At 44.0% G+C, this 23271-nt stretch overlaps 1 protein-coding gene across 2 annotated transcripts in view; it reads left to right on the top strand.

Annotated features, from left to right (window-relative positions):
* LOC142250124 (glyoxal reductase-like) overlaps positions 1–23271 on the top strand; it is a 244615-nt gene that overhangs the window by 81095 nt on the left and 140249 nt on the right. For both annotated transcript variants that reach the window (XM_075322213.1, XM_075322214.1), the window contains exon 4: positions 19212–19313. In XM_075322213.1, coding sequence (XP_075178328.1) covers positions 19212–19313 — 102 coding nt within the window. The remainder of the gene's footprint in view (positions 1–19211; positions 19314–23271) is intronic.

The raw sequence follows: 23271 nt of genomic DNA, 5'->3' as shown, positions 1-23271 counted from the left end.
TTAATGTTAAGATCATAAAAAAAACCTGTGTTTAGAAAGAAAACTCTACAATTCCCATAACTCCAACAATATATAACCGAACTAAAATGTTTTATATCTGAAAAAATCCAATCTATCAAAATATAAAGGATCCCGTAATGTAAATGGTATGAATAACAGATGGGGTTAGAATACCAGGATTGTCATTTTCCAGTGTCCAAAGTTCCCTCCTAAAAATGCAATAAGATGTAACTAAAACAAAGTATACAGTATACCCATCCATCAAAAATGTGCAAAAAAACCTGCAGTCCAACTGTAATCCAAAGATGGCAGATGATCTAGCATTTCGATAAAAAAAAGTATTGAAGTATTAAAACATGTCCGACATGGCACAATCAGAGGAATAACGTCCCATAGAACAGACTGTCGTGATAAAAGCTAAAGTTCACCATACAAACAAACTTCAATGATAAATGGTCTCAGAAATGGACAACTTAGTAAAAAAATCTATATAATTGAATTGCCATAATCATATTCACCCGATGAATTACTGTATTTTTCGTTTTATAAGACGCACTGGATTAAAAGATGCACTCCAAATTTAGAGGAGGAAAATAGGAAAAAAATATTTTTAATGATGAAATGAGGGTCCGTCTTATAATCCTACTGTGTTTTATAATATCTCACCAAGGGAGCGGCGGTGGTGGAGTGGCTCAGGAAGGTCCCAGTAGGAAGGGTCAGCGATGCTGCTGACTCGGAGGAGGGGGTGTCGCGGCTCAGGCTGGTCAGTGGACGGAGGTTCGGCGATATTGCAGGCTCGGGGGTGTCGCGGTAACAGGCGCTATTGTTCTGCCGGTGAACTGCGGGTTCCATTGAATCGCCCAAGATTGACTTCAAGAAAATGGCAACAGAGAGGACATGTGCACAGACAGGACTTTGCTGCCATTTTTCTGAACTCCATTGCATCAATCAGCACACGCTTCGTCACCTCAGCCATTTTCATGAAGTCCATCACGTCAACCGTAGGCGTTTCAATGGAGCCTGCAGCCTGCTGTCAGATCAATGGCACCTGCCGCATCGCTGACCCTCTGTCCTGTTACCCTCCTGAGCCGCTCCACTGCAGTGATACCCCCTCCTCCGAGCCCTCAGTATCGCTGACCCTGCCTCCTGTGACCCAGCTCCACCATTGGAGCTCCAGCAAGTCATATCCTGAATATAAGATGCACCTTCATTTTTCCCCCAGTGTTGGGGGAAAAAAGTGCGTCTTATAATCCGGACAATACGGTATATTGTCAGGTCATTTTTATTGAACAAGGAATGTCATAAAAACAAAACTCTGACAAATCTATTTCGCAATTGTGGGTTTTTTTTGTATAGGAAACTTTTCAGCTTTGATTTTTTTTTTCATTACTTTATTTAGTAAAGTGAATTTAATCCTTTAAAACTACAACTCTTCACTCAAAATACAATCCCCCATACGTCAATAGAAACGTTTTGGAGGACGGGAGGAAAAATGAAAAGTGCAAAAACTAAAATTGGCTCAAACGGAACAGAATCCTGGCACATTTTGAGCTTAGTAAATCTGCCTCAATAACTCTGACTAAATAAGACCCCATTGCCTGAAGCATTATTAGAAATTCCCAGGGTGGAGACGATCTAATCATCTCTTTTTTGGATAAGTTACTTACAGTGTAAAAGGTTAAAGGCCATTTGCAAAATCATCAAACATTTTTGAATCACTCAACCAATAAATATATGGTTGTTCTTAGTAAACTTCAACCCTCTTGGAATTTAACTTTCACTGATGAACACATTTAATAAAGAATCACCCAATTTTCCTTACATGGCTAGAAATTCATCAGCCATATCTAAAATTTTAAGTAATAGAACTAGAACAGTCTTCCTTGCCTTGCCATACCCGACATAGCTGAGATTCTATATGCGGTATTAGGAAAGCCATCTGACTTCCTGCTGTAATTAGTGGCCAGATTGTTATCTTTGGAACATTAGATGTTTGTTTTTTTAAGTCGTGTGTACATCAGGGTACACTAAAGCTATTCCAAAAATGGTATTTTTGTACATTTCTCAACATATTTATGAAGTTTTACTATCATCCATAAGGGCAAACATACTGACCACCAGGTGTTGGCACACAATAAAACATTTAGCACGTATCCATCAGATAGAGTATTACAGTCAGATCCTCTACAATTTCATCCCTTCGTGACATTTGACGTAGCTATAGATCAAGGTTGGGAAGGGGTTCCCGCCTGATGACGTACAGGTACGTCATGGCGATCAGGGGTGCATATACCGTAAGCTCCAGGAGCTCGGAGTAAGTGATAGCCGAGCTCCTGCTGTCACAGCCAGATGCAGTGGCTCTGGCTGTTTAATCCCCTAAGTGCAAATGCTGAAATCAATAACTATCTCAGCATTTAGAAAGCTAGGAGAGAGCATGCGCTCCTGACAACGCAAGGTCAAATAATGACCTCCGGGTCTGCCAGCTATGGTGGCCTGTTAGACCTTGCCAGGTGTGTGGTCTAAAAGGCGTTCTGCCAGTGTGACATTGACAGGTGTAATGCATTCTAATGCATGTGCATTGCAATGCTTAAAGGGCACTTTACACGCTGCGATGTCGCTAGTGAGATCTCTAGAGAGCGTACCCGCCCCCGTCGGTTGTGCGTCACGGGCAAATCACTGCCCATGGCGCACAACATCGCTTACACCCGTCACACGGACTTACCTTCCCTGCGACGTCGCTGTGGCCGGCGAATTGCCTCTTTTCTAAGGGGGCAGTTCGTGCGGCGTCACAGCGACGTCACTAAGTGGCCGCCCAATAGAAGCGGAGGTCCGGAGATGAGCGGGACGTAACATTCCGCCCACCTTCTTCCTTCCTCATTGCGGGCGGCTGCAGGTACGAGGTTGTTCCTCGTTCCTTCGGTGTCACACATAGCGATGTGTGCTGCCGCAGGAACGACGAACAACCTGCGTCCTGCAACAGCAACAATATTTGGGAATGGAACGACGTGTCAACGATAAGGTAAATTTGAACGTTAACGGTCGTTCCTGCGTTTCACACGCAACAACGTCGCTAACGAGGCCGGATGTGCATCACGAATTCCGTGACCCCCAACGACATCTCGTTAGCGATGTCGTTGCGTGTAAAGCGGCCTTTAGACTAGTGATCAGAGTAATAAAAGTTAAAGTCTCATATTGAGACCAAGTAAAAAAGTAATAAAAATATTCTAAAAATATTTTTAAAAACTCACAAAATAAGGAACAAAAAAAGGAAAAAGTATTACATCAATAAATACATGTATTTCTGTAAAAACAAAAAAGTAAACATATTTGGAATCGCCACTTCCAGAATGACCAAAGCTATAAACCTATCACACTATTTAACTCCTTCAGTGAACACTGTAGAAAAAATAAATGAAAAAATTTGGCAAAAAACTATACTTTTTCATCATACAGATGAAAAAAAGTGGAATAAAATGCAAACAAAAAGTTGCATATAAATAAAATTGGTGTCACTGAAAACTTCATCCTGTCCTGCAAACAACAAGCCCCCACTCAGCTCTGTCAGTGGAAAAATAAATAAGCTATAGCTCTTTGAATACAAAAATGCAAGAACAATTATTTTTTTCTGCAAATATACGAGGGGCTGCTGAAAAGTCTTTGGCTTTACCCAGAAAGAAACGAGATAAGATGATGAAACTTTACATTTATTCCACATACTCTCCACTGATGTCAACACACTTCTAAGGCTATGTGCGCACGTGTGTGCTCTGCACCGCACCTAAAAGGTGCGCTTCAGAGCGCAGCTGAAAAGCTCCGTTCTGAAGCGCATGGTGCCGGTAGAGAACGTGCGCTCTGCATGCAGCTCCTGCCATAGACAGAGCAGGGGCTGCCGGCAAAGCGCACGGAAGAAGTGACATGTCATTTCTTAGAACGCGCGCTTCGGGCAGCAGCCGAAGCGCTGCGCTCTAAGACACCACGTGCGCACGGCCCCTACACAATCTCCATAGATTATGCAGGGGACGCAGGACACATGCAGTTACGCTGCGCTACAAAGCGCAGGATAACTGCATGTAATTACGCAACGTGCGCACATAGCCTTACATTGGTATTCCAAGTTCTGTAAACCTAGCAAAAAGAAGGATCTCGGTTGTGCCTCAAACCAGGCATCCGTAGCAGCCATTGCATCAGAAATGGTGTGAAATTTGGTACCCTTGAGGTGTTTCTTCAGGTTTGGAAACAGATGATAGTCGGAGGGAGCTAGATCTGGTGAATAAGGTGAATGGTCAACCAGCTGGAAGCCCAGCTCTGCCAGTTTTGCTGTGGTCACTTGTGCAGTGTGAGTGTTGTCTTGCAGGAACAAGATTCCTTTGGGCCGCTTGCCGCGCCTTTTAAAATCAGGAGAGAAAAGGCGCAATAGGGTCTTACCCGATTTACTGGGTGAAAAGCATAAAGAAGTGGTGCACTCACCTGGTCGGGTTGTGCCAGTCACAACTCCTTTAATGGCAAAAGTGAGTGCCTAAGCGGTCCAGCAGCAGCCCTGTTGTACAAGTGGAACATCAAATTCGGAACTGGAGGAAAAAACAGGTTTTGCGCCGCGCTTGAAGACCACGAACATCAGTGTGAAACAAACAATTCTTTTATTTCATTCCTACGCGTTTCGGAGACCCCAACTGCCTCCTTCTTCAGGGAAAGGAACTTTACAGAAACCAAGGAAGAGCCTTTTATAAAGGGATATACAGAAAAAAAGAGGAAGAGAATCCCTGGCTATGACGTCAGTTCACCATGTGCTACAGAGCAGTGACTCATAGCCACGTGGAGTAAAGCCGCGTCATAGTGCCCTTTCAGCAATCATATATGGTACATATTAATACATTCCGTTTAAAAAGAACGTTCATAATAAATAATCAAACAATTAGAAATTCATAAAATTCATTTGGCCTTCAGAGCTGCCTTCAATTGGTCCAAAAGTTCAATGTAATACCTTGCATTGATGGTGTAACCCTTTTGAAGGTAGTCCACTAGCAGCACGCCCTCCTTATTCCAGAACACAGACACCATTTACTTAGCGGCTGATTTTTGCACCCTGAACTTCTTTCGACGAGGAGAACCACTGTGCCTCCACTCTTTTGACTGCTCCTTGTTTTCAGGGTCATACAAATAAATCCAGGTCTCATCCATAGTGACCAATTGATCCAGGAAGTTCTTATCAGTCAAGAAACGCTGACAAATGGACCGGAGGTTTTCACTCGTATGCTTCTCTGATCATTTGTCAAACATATGGGTACCCACTTTGCAGATCGCTTCCTCATGTCCAAATGTTCATGGATAATGACTCAAACATGTTCACGGGAAATCTCCACGATGTCTGCTATTGCTTTAGCTGAAATTCGTTGATCTCCAGTATGAGGTTGTGCACAGTATCGACGGTCTCCGGAACAACAACCACCATCAGTCGTCCAGAACATTCCTCATCATTGGTGCTTAAGTGGCCCGTTTTAAATTTGGCAACCCAGTTCTTAACTGTGGAATATATAGGGCATTGATCTCCCAATGTCAGCGCCATATCACCATGAATATCCTTCGTGGACTTTCCTTGCAGAAACAAGAATTTTATCACTCCTCTGCTCTCAGTTGCTGTGAATATCGGATTAGACTCTGCCATTTTGTTTTCCCGCGTGCGTAGAACAATGTTGCCATAAGCAACAAACACAAAATTTTGAAAACCTATATTAGACACATAAGGCTTTCATGTGATGTAACATTCATTACCATAGAAACGAAAAAAGATCACAAAGTCAAAGACTTATCAGCAGTCCTTCGTATTTTATTTGCACAAAAGGGGTAAAATAAAAATAAATTCTATAAATGGGTTATCTCCGTAATCACACTGACCCAAAGAATAATACTGTCTTAGCACTTTCACCATATAGTAAATGGTGTAAAAAATAAAAAAATCCTGAATTTCTGATTCATGTTTACTCTGCCTCCAAAAAATCTGAATAGTGAGCAATCATAAGACATTATCTACCTGAAAAAGGTATCTACCAAAACGTCAACTCATCTTGCAAAAATCAAGCCCTCTCATGACTGTTGGCAGAAATATAGAAAAATAATAGCTCTCAAAATATGGTGACAACAGTTAAAAAAACAAAAACACATTTTTTAGTGTGTTGCAATAACAAGCATAAAAACCCGACATAAGTGTGTATGTGTGTGTGTGTGTACAGTTAGGTCCAGAAATATTTGGACAGTGACACAATTTTCGCGAGTTGGGCTCTGCATGCCACCACATTGGATTTGAAATGAAACCTCTACAACAGAATTCAAGTGCAGATTGTAACGTTTAATTTGAAGGTTTGAACAAAAATATCTGATAGAAATTGTAGGAATTGTACACATTTCTTTACAAACACTCCACATTTTAGGAGGTCAAAAGTAATTGGACAAATAAACCAAACCCAAACAAAATATTTTTATTTTCAATATTTTGTTGCGAATCCTTTGGAGGCAATCACTGCCTTAAGTCTGGAACCCATGGACATCACCAAACGCTGGGTTTCCTCCTTCTTAATGCTTTGCCAGGCCTTTACAGCTGCAGCCTTCAGGTCTTGCTTGTTTGTGGGTCTTTCCGTCTTAAGTCTGGATTTGAGCAAGTGAAATGCATGCTCAATTGGGTTAAGATCTGATGATTGACTTGGCCATTGCAGAATGTTCCACTTTTTTGCACTCATGAACTCCTGGGTAGCTTTGGCTGTATGCTTGGGGTCATTGTCCATCTGTTCTATGAAGCGCCGTCCGATCAACTTTGCGGCATTTGACTGAATCTGGGCTGAAAGTATATCCCTGTACACTTCAGAATTCATCCGGCTACTCTTGTCTGCTGTTATGTCATCAATAAACACAAGTGACCCAGTGCCATTGAAAGCCATGCATGCCCATGCCATCACGTTGCCTCCACCATGTTTTACAGATGATGTGGTGTGCCTTGGATCATGTGCCGTTCCCTTTCTTCTCCAAACTTTTTTCTTCCCATCATTCTGGTACAGGTTGATCTTTGTCTCATCTGTCCATAGAATATTTTTCCAGAACTGAGCTGGCTTCATGAGGTGTTTTTCAGCAAATTTAACTCTGGCCTGTCTATTTTTGGAATTGATGAATGGTTTGCATCTAGATGTGAACCCTGTGTATTTACTTTCATGGAGTCTTCTTTTTACTGTTGACTTAGAGACAGATACACCTACTTCACTGAGAGTGTTCTGGACTTCAGTTGATGTTGTGAACGGGTTCTTCTTCACCAAAGAAAGTATGCGGCGATCATCCACCACTGTTGTCATCCGTGGACGCCCAGGCCTTTTTGAGTTCCCAAGCTCACCAGTCAATTCCTTTTTTCTCAGAATGTACCCGACTGTTGATTTTGATACTCCAAGCATGTCTGCTATCTCTCTGATGTATTTTTTCTTTTTTTTCAGCCTCAGGATGTTCTGCTTCACCTCAATTGAGAGTTCCTTAGACCGCATGTTGTCTGGTCACAGCAACAGCTTCCAAATGCAAAACCACACACCTGTAATCAACCCCAGACCTTTTAACTACTTCATTGATTACAGGTTAACGAGGGAGACGCCTTCAGAGTTAATTGCAGCCCTTATGCTGGTGTCACACATAACGACGACGACAACGACGTCGCTGCTACGTCACCATTTTCTGTGACGTTGCAGCGACGTCCCGTCGCTGTCGCTGTGTGTGACATCCAGCAACGACCTGGCCCCTGCTGTGAGGTCGCCGGTCGTTGCTGAATGTCCAGCTTCATTTTTTGGTCGTCACTCTCCCGCTGTGACACACACATCGCTGTGTGTGACAGCGAGAGAGCGACGAAATGAAGCGATCAGGAGCCGGCACTGGCAGCTGCGGTAAGCTGTAACCAGCGTAAACATCGGGTAACCAAGGGAAGACCTTTCCCTGGTTACCCGATGTTTACGCTGGTTACCAGCCTCCGCTCTTGCTGCCAGTGCCGGCTCCTGCACTGTGACATGTGGCTGCAGTATGCATCGGGTAATTAACCCGATGTATACTGTAGCAAGGAGAGCAAGGAGCCAGCGCTAAGCAGTGCGCGCGGCTCCCTGCTCTCTGCACTGTGACATGTAGCTGCAGCACACATCGGGTTAATTAACCCGATGTGTGCTGCAGGAGAGCAAGGAGCCAGCGCTAAGCGCGGCTCCCTGCTCTCTGAACTGTGACATGTAGCTGCAGCACACATCGGGTTAATTAACCCGATGTGTGCTGCAGGAGAGCAAGGAGCCAGCGCTAAGCGCGGCTCCCTGCTCTCTGAACATGTAGCACAGCGACCTTATGATCGCTGCTTCTGCTGTTTGACAGCTAAGCAGCGATCATAACAGCGACTTACAAGGTCGCTGTTACGTCACCGAAAATGGTGACGTAACAGCGACGTCGTTGTCGCTGTCGTTTAGTGTGACACCAGCATTAGAGTCCCTTGTCCAATTACTTTTGGTCCCTTGAAAAAGAGGAGGCTATGCATTACAGAGCTATGATTCCTAAACCCTTTCTCCGATTTGGATGTGAAAACTCTCATATTGCAGCTGGGAGTGTGCACTTTCAGCCCATATTATATATATAATTGTATTTCTGAACATGTTTTTGTAAACAGCTAAAATAACAAAACTTGTGTCACTGTCCAAATATTTCTGGCCCTGACTGTATATAGGGAGAAACCTATCAGTCAGAGGGATTGAGGCAGGGAGAAGGTGGCCGATATAGAAAATGCTAAAGTAATATTAATGTTGAGCTCCTCCAGCAGTTTTCTGGATCAGTTGATGAAAAAAACAACAATGAAAATGTCACAAAATAGCAACATAAGATATAGTATTATTTTTATAAAACAGGAAAATCTGTTTATGGCCAAATGTGCATAGGGCATTTTTATGCAGTTTAAGGGCTCATGCACACGTTGCCGAATTTCATGCATTTACACTGCATATTGCACCGCAGCGTAAATGCATGCGACCTGCGTCCCCAGCACAATCTATGTAGATTGTGCATAATCCCTGTGCACATTGCGTTTGAGAGCGCAGCGATTTGGATGGCAAAATTTTGTTCCAAATCGCTGTGTTCTAAAAAGCAACATGTCACTTATTCCGTGCTCTTTGGATGCAGCTCCCACTCTGTCTATGGGAGAGGCTGCATCCAGAGCGCATAAAATCGGCATTTATTCTGCTGACACACTGCCTTCATTATGCAGTGTTTCTGCAGCGATTTGACGCGCATATGTGCTCTCAAATCCCTGCAGAAATTTCTGCAGGGACACGACGCAACGTGCGCACACAGCATAAAGAGGGCTTTACACGCAGCGATATCGCTAGCGATATTGCTGGTGAAAGCACCCGCCCACGTCGGTTGTGCGTCACGGGCAAATAGCTGCCCGTGGCGCACAACATCGCTCAGACCCGTCAAACGTATTTACCTGCTGAGCGACGTCGCTGTGGCCAGTGAACCGCCTCCTTTCTAAGGGGGGCGGTTCGTGCAGTGTCACAGCGACATCACTAAGCGGCCGCCCAATAGAAGCGGAGGGGCGGAGATGAGCGGCCATAACATCACGCCCACCTGCTTGCTTCCGCATTGCCGGCGGCTGCAGGTAAGCTGTAGTTCGTCATTCCTGAGGTGTCACACGTAGCGATGTGTGCTGCCTCGGGAACGACGAACAACCTCCGTCCTGCAACAATCAACGATTTTTTCAAAATGAACGACGTGTCAATGATCAACGATAAGGTGAGTATTTTTGATCGTTAACAGCCGTTTGTTGGTGTCACACGCAACGACGTCGCTAACGATGCCGGATGTGCGTCACGGAATCCGTGACCCCGGCGATATATCGTCGTTGCGTGTAACGAGGCCTTTAGACTATGTGCCCATATTGCTTTTTTGTGTGCTTTTCTGTATGTGTTGGCAGGAAAAACGCAGCAGGAGAAAAACGCACAGGCACTTTACCCCCGCGATCGCCTCTGGGACTCTGGCTGATATTATAGCCGGGACTCAGCTCTCACTGCCCAGAGTGGTGCCCGTGCCACTCCTGGCTGTTGAACCCCCTACATTCTGCGATCAACATTCAGGAGGCAGGGAAAGGAATCACTTACCTCTCCCTGGCAAGCGGGTCCCTGTAATGCGATCTCAGAGACCCAATCGCTGACATACAAACCTTGGGTTGTGACCATGACCACCATAGGTAAATGAGCTACGGAGAGCCTAACAGACCATGCTGTATGCACGGTGTGTGAGGCAAAGTGCTGCACTACAATCCACTGTAGCGATAAAACACTGCAGTAGATTATAGAAATTCAGAAAAAATGTAGAAACAATTGACATGTTTCTTCTTTTTTCAGCAACAAAATCTGCAAGGAAAAAAGAAGCAGCCTGTGCATAGCAAGTCAGGATTCTCTTAGACTTTGCTGGCATGCTTTTTTCCTGCTTTTATTGATTATGCAAAGAAAACTGCATGAAAAAAATGCAAAAAAGCACCACGTGGGCACATAGCCTAAGGGCTCGTGCGCATGTTGCGTAATTACATGCATTTACGCTGCGTATTGCACTGCAGCGTAAATGCATGCGTCCTGCGTCCCCTGCACAATATATGAAGATTGTGCATGATACGTGCGCATGATGCTTTTATGAACACATAAAGTGCTAAAATTTTTGGCCCAAATCCATGCGTTCAGAAAATGAGCATGTCAATTAATTAGTGCGCTAATGGATGCAGCTCCCACTCTGTCTATGATGGGGGCTGTATCCCGAGTGCATGAAATTGGCTTTTTTCTACAAAAAAACGGCATCCGTTATGCAGTGTTTCTGCAGCGATTTGACGCGCACATGTGCTGTCAAACCACTGCAGAATATTCAGCAGGTATGTGCACATGAGCCCTAAATGTGTTTGCTTTAGTTGAGTAACTCCTGAATTTGCCAAAACAAGTACATCAAAACTAAATATAATTTAAGGGCTATTACAATTGCTGCCTTTGATGGCTGAGTTTCTAGGTCTTGGCTATCAGACGTTGGGCTACAAAAATGGCCAATTGCAGCTGCCTATACGTTTTAGGTTAGTCCCATAGAAATTAATAGGAGTTACAGAAACAGCACACCAAAGTGATCTACACTGATTGCACAACGTCCAAGTTACAGGAACAGCGCCACTTGCTGCCGTCCATTGATTTCATATGTTTCATTTCTATGGGAGACTCGCAAATTCCCGTCAATGATATGAAAGACAGAGTTGAGGTTTAGAGGTACAAAACCCTTCAAAATTACCAGATCACTCCCTCTGGAATGAGAGTGATTGCTTCCCTAATGAATATGTACAACATAATTTCGTGCCCTGATTTTTACACGGTGGCGGCTTTCTCATGATGACTATCCCAGTCATCAGCATATGAAAGTCAATAATGACAGAAATACCAAGTATCTGAACCCTTGCAAATGTTTTGGAGCTTAGGCTTGTGTCTTTTCAAAAGAAAACAAGGGTTTAAGGACTTAACAATGTCAAGCTCCATCTACAAAGTGCCGTCTCATTATCTTCTGCATCCCAGAACTATCCGTGACCGCACAACGTGTAATTATCATTTTGTTGCAGATTACTACCCGACAGGCTCAGGTCACTAACATCTCTGCCAGGAAGGACTTGACACTTTGAAGTGGCATAGTTATAGTAAGATTAGAGAAGACTGCGGGGTGTGAGTTTATGAGACAGTCACACCTAAAACTTCATTCTAGTGTTAGGTAGTGTACAAAGGACTTCATGTGTGATTGTACTTACACAGTGATTTAAGGGTACGACATAGAATATGCCATCCTACATGACGCGGTCAAGAATGCAAAACCCAAAATGTTTAGTGCAGATTAGAACCTTGAGAGGTGTAAACATTTTCCTGTACATTGCAAGGTTAATGTTTCCCTGAGTGAAGCACAAAGTTAAAATGTGCTATCCCTGTCCAAACCATGATGGCAAAAACTGCATTGCAAAACCAGCTTGGTGCATGCTGAAAAAGTGGAATCTACAAGCTCAAAAAATGAACATATTCAATTCTATTTAAAAACAACTTACTGTTCATATGTTCAGTCTTTTCAGCTTCTTTTAACTACTTTAGGTTTCCAAAAATGCCAAGGGGTTAAAAGAAGTGAGCTGCTGTCATGATCAAGGACCGGTATTCCCTGCTCCAGAGTTTCTCAGACCCAGCCTAGTCATGTCACGGGTTAACTCCCATCAGTGTCGTTCTGGTTTCAGGAGACACTGGTCTGGTCGCTGCACCTGCATTCCAGCGCTGGTTATAGTTTTGCTCTGCAGCCTGTGACTGGCTCTGGTGAGAGTTTCTGTTTAATCTGACTTCTTGTTACCGTGCCCTGATCTGTACCCTCCCCCGTTCGTCCATCTGTCCCAGTCCCTGACTTACCGCTCCTGTCAGTTTACCCATCCTGGTTCATCCTCCTTCCCGTGTTTGTGTCTCCTCACCCACCGGTCTTGTCTTCTGTTCCCTGTGTCGTTTGTGTTTCCCTCTGCATACTTGATCTCCCGGTATCCGACCTCAGTTCTGTTTTCTGATCTGATCTTGATCCTCCCTCAGCAGTGACTTGACTTCCCTGCTTGACCCTGACTACTTAACTACTCTGTTGCCCCCTGGTGGTTCGCCTGTGAACTTCCTGCTAAAATTACTCTGCTGTACTTCAGCCTCCTTTCTGTTACAGTGTTACTTTGACTCTCCTTCTCTACTCTGCTGCCACCTAGTGGGGAATACGCTGTATTACTTCTTACCAGCCCTTTGTACAGCGTGACTGCTGCCTATTCTTCAAGTATCTCCCGCTCTGAAGATGCTCTGTACTTTAGAATATAAGTCAATGGGAAGCCTCTAAAGACGTTGAAGGATGCCTAGAAGCCTTTTTGAGGGTCTAGTCAGCGTCTTATCTTTGAAAACCAATAGCCGATTTTCATTGTTAAATGCAGTTAAAAAATGTGGGAAAACATCAATAGAAAAGGTGCAACAAAAACCTTGACAAAAGTGCTCAGGAAACTCTAAAAAAGACGCTTTAGGAAAAAAATAAATGAACACCAGCATTTCCCAGAGTGTTTTACTCTAGCCAAACTCAGCGGGTTAACCCTCCTGAAAAAAATGTAGTGTGCACATACTTTTAATTCCTCATGTTTGTCCCCTTTAAAACATTCCAGTGGTGTTGGCATGCACATTACTCGGTCTCCCTATAAGTCGTTGCCTCTCCTCGCCATCAGACATATGATTAATCAACAGGAAGTTGCAGCTCTCACTTCCTTTTGATTAATCATTTGTCCCAAGACTGGGAAAGAGAAGTCGGAGGTGATTGGATTCGAGTGACGTCGCAACCTCATGTGAGCCACAGTAATGTAAGTGTCAACACCGCTGGAATGGCGCCAGCACGGAAGGTGAGTATAAGATTTTTTATTTTAATGAGGCCAAACAATTTGGGGCATCTAGTGTTACAGTCATGACCAAAAGTGTGGGCATGCTTGAAATTGTTCCAGAAAATTATTACAATTATGTATGTTTTGTTATACACATGTTTATTTTCTTGTTGTGTATTGGAACACCACAAAGAAACAGAGAAAGAATGTCAAATTAGAGATAATTTCACACAAAACTCTTAAATTGGGCCGGTCAAAATTGTTGGCTCCAATTTTTGGCACCTTTGTAAAATTGTGGGTAAAAACTTTGAACGAGCATCACATGCTTGAAATAAACTCAGCTGTGGCATGTAACAGGTGTGGGCAATATGAAAATCACATCTTAAACTAGATAAAAAGAGGAGAAGTAGACTCAATCTTTGCATTGTGTGTCTGTGTGTGCCACACTAAGCAATGAAAGATAGTCCTGTTGGTGGATAACCAGTGACGGGGTCCTTCTCCGATATCACACAATCAACAGAGCAAGAGATGGGTGAAGAATCCAAGAAACAATTATTCCAAGCAATTCAGAAGATCCATAATATAGTCCACCACACGGAGGGTAAACTAGTCCAGTAATGGCATAAATATCCTGGGAGGTAAGTCACAATCCTCCAGCAGTCCTTCTTCAGGGTATTTGGGGTTTCTCACAGTCTCTCTGGAGTGTCAGCTTCTCCCTCAGAGGTTCAATCTTGCTTCTTCTCTCTTGTAAGTCTCACCCAGAATGACTAACCAATTATTCAGGTGAACAGAGAGTTTGTGTGCATTCCAGGCCCCCATTGGTGGTGACGTTTGTACCAATGTCCGTTGTCTGCACCGGGTTTAGGCTCAGTACGCATGATCAGAAGTCCCCAACACTTCCAGTGATGCACACTAGACCTCTCTGAAGCCGGTACGCATACACCTGGCTTCATAGTGTGCATGACCGGAAGTGCGGTGACTTCTGATCATGCACACTGACCATAAACCCAGCATCTGAGGCGGTGACAATGAATGCAAGTGTGCACATCACCGCCAATGCTACTGGTCAGTGGGCATTGAATAGCATGTTAGCACACCCCTGTGTTTGTGCTAACATGCTAAGAGGGTAGACTAGTCGGGGGGAACTAATGCCATTGCGACTAATCCCTGCTCTCATAGGCATATCATAAAGGATCTTTCGAAATACTTTTTCTAAAGATCTCTATATCTATGCTACTAGACACAGGGACAGTTAGCCAGGGATTAGCAATATGCACCCAGAACTGCTTGTGGTTCTGGATGCATATTGGACCTGACAGGTTGCCTTTAAATCTGCAATCCTACCACTAATTCTTAATTAACAAAAAATCTCTACTAAAACGTTGAAAAAAACCCTTTTTGAATTGTGTTTTTCTTTTTCTCCCACCGCAGGAATGCAGTCATATATTTAGCAAGATGCATAATGATATACAGAGTGCAGAAGGCTTTAAAACTACAGTCAGCAGCTAAAGCTTACTAGTTATTTGTTTGCCAATAATTTTATGTTATTCACTGGTTTTTCAAGTTGCAAAATCATCAGTTAATCCAGTGGTTTTATCACACTTGTCAATGTTTTTTCTTAAAAGGGTAGATTAGTTCACCTGTGTAGTGATATCGTAAATGCAGGATTTTTCTTGAAAACCTGTATTCTTCATGAAAAAGTCCTTGCGTCTTTAGAATGCCATGAAAATAACTAGGAGAAGCCATCCGAAGACACAGTGAAGCCACTGCGGGATGACCCCACCAGTTGTTCATGCACTTCCCATGCTTCCCTGCCAGGAATTTAGAGTTTGTGGAATTTAAATGACCTTCATAAAAGAGGGATGGGATTTTGTTTCTTCCCTACTTCTTGAATCTGTTCATATAAGATAAAAGTAAATTATTTGTACAAATTAAATCTCTACGGTATTATTCTATCAGGCCCTGCACATTTTAGACATTTTGTTATATTATTTAGATACACATACACATATTTTGTCTCATCAGTCTACACACAATATCCCATAGCGGTAAATTGAAATCAGGTTTAAAGAAGTTTGTTCAGATTGATTAAAAATAATAGACTGAACTAGAACAATTACATAGGCCCTAAGACACCCATATTGACACCAAACTTCCCTTAATACCCAGAGTTAAGAGTTGGTACAGCCAAGTTCTATCTACAGTATTTTGAGATTTCGATTGCAATCTCCCTATAGCAGGGGTCTCAAACACGCGGCCCGCGGGCCGCATGCGGCCCCTCAGGGTAGTTCGTGCGACCCCCCGGCCCATGCCCCTGTTCACTATCGCGGCAGGTGCAGTGTCACTGTCTGCACTTTATGTCAGCTGAATGTGTTGCCGGCGCTGTCGGCAATACAATAATCTCACATAAATCACTGACAGTGACACTGCACCTGCCATGATAGTGAACAGGGGCACGGGCCGGGGGGCTGCACGAAGCAGAGATGAGGCAGCGGAGGGAGCACGGGACAGGTGAGAATGTTTTGTGTGTGTGTGTGTGTGTGTGTTGGACGTTAACCCCTTAGCGACATATGACGTACTGGGTACGTTATGGCTCCCTGGTACTTAAGGACCCATGACATACCCAGTACGTCATGGCGAAATCGCAACCCTGGTGGCTGTGATCGCTGCAAATACCTTAGATTCGGGGAGGAGGGGACCTCAGGAGGGGTGGTGTCTCCTCCCCAGACCTACGGAGGCTGTGATTGGCTGACGAACGCCGCTCAGCCAATCACAGCCACTAATGTTTCAGCCATTCAAAATTGCTGAAACATTGAAATCCAGCCAAGATCAGGGAAGCTGTAGCCCTGATCATTGGCTGGAGCTGGGTGACCTGTGTTTCACCCGCCCCCAGCTCTGATTGGAGAGACCGGCCTTGTGACCGATCTTTCCAATCACTGTGGATCTGGGGCCGCAGACCACTCCCCTCAGCTTCACTCCGGCGTCTGTAGAAGCTGAGGGGAGCTGCTGACCCATTACTACAGGATGGGGACAAAGTGCGCACATTACTATGAGATGGGGATAAGGCTGGGGACATTACTATAGGATTGGGACTTTACAAGGATGGGCACAATACTATTGGATGGGGACATTATTACTATAGTATGGGCACATTACTATAGGATAGGGACTAGGATAAGCACATTACTATAGAATGGGGACAAGGCTGGGGACATTACTATAGGATGGGGACAAGGTGGGCACATGACTATAGAATGGGGACATTACTACAGGATGGGGACAAGTTGGGCACAGTTCTATAGGATGGGGACATTACTACAGGATGAGGACAAGGTGGGCACATGACTATAGAATGGGGACATTACTATAGGATGGGGACAAGGTGGGCACAGTACTATAGGATGGGGACATTACTACAGGATGGGGACAAGGTGGGCACATTACTGTAGGATAGGGACATTACTACAAGGGGACAAGGATGGGAAACATTACTATAGAATAGGGATAATGCTGGGGACATTACTATAGGGTGGGGACAAGGTTGGCACATTACTAAAGGATGGGCACATTACTATAGAATGGGGACAGTACTATAGGATGGGGACATTGCTACAAGGGGACAAGGATGGGGAACATTACTATAAGATGGGGGACAAGGATGGACACATTACCATAGATTGGGGACATTACTATAGGATGGGGACAAGGATGGACACATTACTATAGATTAGGAACATTACTATACCATGGGGACAAGGATGAACACATTACTATAACATGGGGACAAGGATGAACACCTTACTATAACATGGGGACAAGGATGAGCACATTACTGTGGGATGGGGCACAATACTACAAGGGGACAAGGATGGGCACGTTACAACAACATTACTAAAAGATGTTGGTCAAATTGTCTATATAGTGCTAATTGTAAGACTATTAATTACAAAAAAGGAATAAAATGTAAAAAAAAACCAAAGAATGTGCACGTTTGCTATAATGAACAAGTGAAAATGTTCAAAATCAGTGATCCCAAGGTGTGTAAAAAAAATTAAAATATATATTATTATATATGGTACCAATAAAAATGTCACTTTGTCCTGCAAAGAATGCGGCCCCCCAAATTATTTTTTTTCCTCTGTGCGGCCCATACACCCAGCCGAGTTTGAGACCCCTGCCCTATAGTAAATTCACATGATTGGATAGATATTGGAAAAGTACAAACCTGTGAGAAAGAAAGCCATGAAGGCAAAGAAACACTATGTGGCCTTGGGAAGGGGAAACTGGCCTTAAGAAGGGCTATGAATGTCACTGGCAAAGCCACAGTTATTTTCTATGGAGATGGAAGATTCTTTCAAATAGATAGTATGGTAGTTTGGTCCTCAAAGGTATATGGTCATGTCATTACAAGCTCAGAGTCTTCCAGGATTGTTTTTGGTGTTTGTGTTTATTTACTTTCACTTATAGATTAGTAATGGGGGGGTCTCATCTAATGGATGCAACACTCCTGGGTGGCTGCAGGCTGCTATTTTTATGCTGTGAGGGCCCCAAAAAGCACAGGTTTCCCCAGCCTGAGAATACCAGCCCCCATCTTTTGGGCTTTATCATGGGGGGGCGCACATCATTTTTTAAAAATTATTTATTTAAATAATTAAAAAAAAAAATGCATGCAGTTCCTCTTATTTTGATACACAGCAAAGATAAGCGCATGGCTGGGGCTGCAGCCTGTAGCTGTAGGCTTTATCTGTGCTGGGTATCATAATATGGGTGGACCCTATGCCAATTTTTTAATTTATTTTATGCCACGATAGACCCGCAAACAGGGTCTGTAATTCCAACCAATCACAGATCCTGTCTGGGGCACGGGGTCTGGATACAGCCAGTCAGAGACGCCGATGAGCGGGGAAAGCAGTGAATATGCATTAGGCTAACGAGCAGCCCTGGAAGAAGAGTGAATGGCAGCGGGAGCAATTCCAGTTGAGCTGGAGGCCCGGTAAGTATCGCGCTTGCTGCTATCCCCCTATCCCTTCTACCACCATTTGTAAGCACTGGATTCTGGTCCCCATAGACTTATATGGGGACTAGCATCCGGCCATATACCTGGGATCAATTCCTAGCCAGAACTATTTTTTTCTTTTCAAACTTGGTTAGATTCGCCAATCCCAGCTATCTGTGAGTCCACCCATCACTATTTACTAAAAAAAAACCATGGGACAAAAACCCGCGAAAAACACACAAAAAGTATGCATTTTTTGGATGCGTTTTCTGGCAAAAGTGCGTTCTTCTGTCAGAGGGTGCGTTTTTTGGTGAAGGTGCAAAACTGCAGTGTACGCACATAGCCTTATAGTGTTTTCTGACATGACAGGTTCCCTCTAATTCATGTGAAGCACCAGAAGGGTTAACAAACTTTCAGAATGCAGATTTGAACACCTTGTTAAGGGTAGTTTTTAAAATTTGATCCTAATTTTTTTTTTTTTTTTACATATAGACCTCTCAAAATCACTTGAAAAGTAAACTGGTCCCTAAAAAAACAAGTTTTGTAAATTTTATTGAAAATTTGCACACTATGTAGCCTTGCTGACCACAGTGTGAGCCTAGAGATATCAGTCCAACTTGTCAAAAAGTGTCACATGATGGGATGGGATCCAGAGAGAGGAAATGTTTATGTGCAACCAACTGCTTTGGTCCTAAAATCCAACAGTATAAATCTACTTTATGGATGGGTAAGGACAAGTAGCAAACTCTCCATACTTTAGTGATAAGATTATGTCTTTCTTTTTAGATCTGTACTTGATGCATTGGCCAGATGCTCATATTCCTGGTAAGAGTTCCCGGGAGGCGAGAGCAGAGACATGGAAGGCTCTTGAAGATTTGTATTACAGAGGTAACTTTCATGTTTTGCCACCCCTGGAAGTTTGGAAAAAAAATCATAACTCCTAGTACAGTGTACTTGACTATTGCAACCAACCATACGTTTACATACACTATCTAAAAAGACCCATCTGCATGTATTTCTCACTTTATAACATGAAATCAGAATAAACCTTTCCTGTTTTAGGTCAATTAGGAACCAAAATTATTTATATTTGCCAAATGTCAGAATAATGCAAGAGAGAATGTTTAAGGCATTTTATTACTATCTGCAAAGTCAAAAGTTTACATACACTTAAGGGGGCTTTACACGCTGCAATATCATTAATGAATTATCGTCGGGGTCACGTCGTTAGTGACGCACATCCGGCGTCATTAACGATATCGCAGTGTGTGACACGTTCGAGCGACCTTAAACGATCACAAAAGCGGCCAAAATAGTTTGCTGCGGAGAGGTCGTCCTGAAACAAAAAATCTTCTCTGCATATTAGCGATGCTGTTCAGCGTTTCTGCAGCACCACACGTCGCTGTGTGTGACACCGTAGGAGCGACGAACATCTCCTTACCTGCCTCCATCGGCAATGCGGAACGAAGGAGGTGGGCGGGATGTTTACGTCCCACTCATCTCTGCCCCTCCGCTTCTATTGGGCGGCTGCCGTGTGACGTCGTTGTAACGCCTCACAACCCGCCCCCTTAGAAAGGAGGCGGTTCGCCGGCCAGAGCGACGTCGCAGAGCAGGGATGTGCGTGTGATGCTGCCGTAGCGATATTGTTCGCTATGGCAGCGATCACCACATATCGGCCGTACGACGGGGGCGGGTGTTATCGCGCTCGACATCGCTAGCAATTGCTAGCGATGTCACAGCATGTAAAGCCCGCTTAAGAGTACTATACTTTTAAACAATATGGGACAGCCCATATGATTATGTCATGTCTTTGGAAGCTCCTGATAGGTTTATTGCCAACATTTGAGTTAATTAGAGACACACCGATGGATGTATTTTAATGCACACCTAAAACACACTGCATCTTTGTGTAGCATCATGGGAAAGTCAAAATAAATGAGCCAAGATTTCAGGAAAAGAATTGTGGACTATGCATAATTCTGTATTTTGCCATAATGTTAGCCATAACGACCATTGTTACGTTTGGAAGAAAAAGGAAGAAGCTTTGAAGACTAAAGGCCACTTTACACGCTGCGATATCGGTACCGATATCGCTAGCGTGGGTACCCTCCCCCTTCGATTGTGCGACACGGGCAAGTCGCTGCCCGTGGCGCACAACATTGCCCGGACCCGTCACACTACTTACCTGCTCTGCGACATCGCTGTGACCGGCGAACCGCCTCCTTTTTAAGGGGGCGGTCCATGCGGCGTCACAGCGACGTCACTAAGCGGCCGCCCAATCAAAGCGGAGGGGCGGAGATAAGTGGGACATAACATCCCACCCACCTTCTTCCTTCTGCATTGCGGGTGGCGGCAGGTAAGGTGAGGTTCCTCGTTCCTGCGGCGTCACACGGAGCGATGTGTGCTGCCGCAGCAACGAGGAACTACATCGTACATGCTGCAACAGCGATATTTGAGATGGGACCCCCATGTCACCGATGAGCAATTTTGAACGTTTTTGCGGTGTTACACGCAACGGCATCGCTAATGCAGCCGGATGTGCGTCACAAATTCCGTGACCCCAACGACATCGCATTAGCGATGTCGTAGCGTGTAAAGCGGCCTTAAGAACACCATCCCAACTGTGAAACACACTGGTGGCAGCATCATGTTGTCAGGTTGTTTTGCTGCAGGAGGGACTGGTGCACTTCACAAAATAGATGGCACCATGAGGAAAGAAGATTATGCGGCAATACTGAAGCAACATCTCAAGACATCAGCCAGGAACTTAAATCTTGGGTGGAAATTGGTCTTCCAAATGGACAATAACTCAAAGCATACTGCCAACTGGTTACAAAGTGGCTTAAGGATAACACAGTCAGTGTTTTGGAGTGGCCATCACAAAGCCCTGATCTCAGTTCTATTGAAAATTTATGGGCAGATCTGAAAAGGCAGGTGCCAGCAAGGCGACCTACAAACATGGCTCAGTTACACCAATTCTGTCAGGAGGAATGGGCCCAAATTCCTACCAACTATTGTGAAAAGCTTGTGGAAAGAGATCCAAAATGTTTGCTCAAGTCATACAGTTTAAGTACAATGATACCAAATACTAATGAAATGTATGTAAATTTTTGACTTTGCAGAAAGTAATAAAATGCCTTAGACATTCTCTCTCTCTCTCATTATTCTGGCATTTGGCAAATATAAATAATTTTGGTTCCTAATTGACCCGAAACGGGAAAGGTTTATTCTGATTTCATGTCAGATAGTGAGAAAAACCTGCAGATGTATCTTTATAGAGTGTGTATGTAAACTTCTGGTTTCAACTGTAGATGTTGGCCTAGTAACCTGGCCCTCTAGGTTGTGTTCCCGTGATTTTTATTTGGTGGGTTTATGACGTGGTGTATGTTCACTGCTTAAAAACATATTGTCTTACAGTTCCGATGGGATTTGTAGAAATCTCATGTCTACTGTGATATGTTTTTTTACTCAGCATAAAGGGACCTGTTGTGCGCGTTTCAAATCCGCAACATGTCAAATTTCTCTTGCGGGTAGATTGACTTTTATGTGCGGATTTTCACCATAGACTTGCATTAGATGCTGAAAATGCAGGTAAAAAATTTGTACCGTGTTTTTCCAAAAATAAGACACTGTCTTATACTTTTTTGCCCCCCAAAAAATAACTAGGGCTTATTTTTGGAGGAGATCTTATTTTTGGAGAAACATGGTTGGGGGTAAGTTTACTGCCCCAAAAAAGCAGACACCCCACTTCCCAGGAGACTCATTTTTACCACACCCCGGGCGTCTGCATGGCTCCCAGGTCCTCCCTGTGATCTCTGGTGGGAGCTCCCAGCAGCTGTGCTGCACGCCGTCCTGCCCTGCTTCTGGCTGACTCTGACGCTGACACACACACACACATGCTGAAACACACACATTACATCCAGCATTACAGAATACTTCTGGCTACAGGGAGGAAGTCACGTGTGTCCGCAAGACCTGTAAGCAAGCATTGCGACAGGTCCCTTCACGCCACTGCCTCTCAGGATTCTGCCAGCCAGAAGAAATTGATGTCGCTGGATGTGATGAGTATGTGTTCGATGCAATGTGTGTGAGATTGGATGTTTGTGTGTGCCATCTGATTGTGTGTGTGTGTGTATGAGATCGGATGTTTGTGTGTGCCATCTGATTGTGTGTGTGTGTGTGTATGAGATCGGATGTTTGTGTGTGCCATCTGATTGTGTGTGTGTGTGTGTGAGATCGGATGTGTGTGTGTGAGACTGGATATGTGCGGGGGTGTGATCGCTGTAGGTCCTCTGCTCGGCGTCTGTGGAGTGTGATTGCGGGGGTCCCGCTATCTATAATGTGCACACTGCCTTCTTTTTTTTTTTGCTGCATTTTTGGTGCAGAATTAGTGCAGTTTGTGTTTATTAAATTCATGCAGTCCTTCCCCAGCAAAGTCTATGAGAAATCTGAATTGCTGTGTGCACGTTGCTTCTTTTTTCCTTACAGGTTTTTCTGCAGTTTTTCTGCAGCAAAAAGAAGCAGCATGTGACTTTTTTTTCTGCAGGTCCCTGTGTTTTTCCCTGTGTTTTGCCATTGATAATGGATAATATTTATAAAACGCAGGGACAAAAACGCAGGCAAAAACGCACCAAAACCCGGTAAAAACGCATGTGTTTTTTGGGTGCGTTTTTTCTGCCAGAGGGTGCATTTTTCTGCCAAACAAATCTGCAGTGTGCTCACATAGCCTTACATGTGCCATCTGATTGTGTGTGTGTGTGTGTGTGTGAGATCAGATGTGTGTGTGTGAGACTGGATATGTGCGGGGGTGTGATTGCTGTAGGTTCTCTGCTCGGCGTCTGTGGAG

This window comes from Anomaloglossus baeobatrachus, chromosome 8 (assembly GCF_048569485.1).
Source record: "Anomaloglossus baeobatrachus isolate aAnoBae1 chromosome 8, aAnoBae1.hap1, whole genome shotgun sequence".
Classification (NCBI taxonomy): domain Eukaryota; kingdom Metazoa; phylum Chordata; class Amphibia; order Anura; family Aromobatidae; genus Anomaloglossus; species Anomaloglossus baeobatrachus.
The sequence above is the reverse complement of the archived record's forward strand: the minus strand, read 5'-3'. Positions and strand labels throughout refer to the sequence as shown.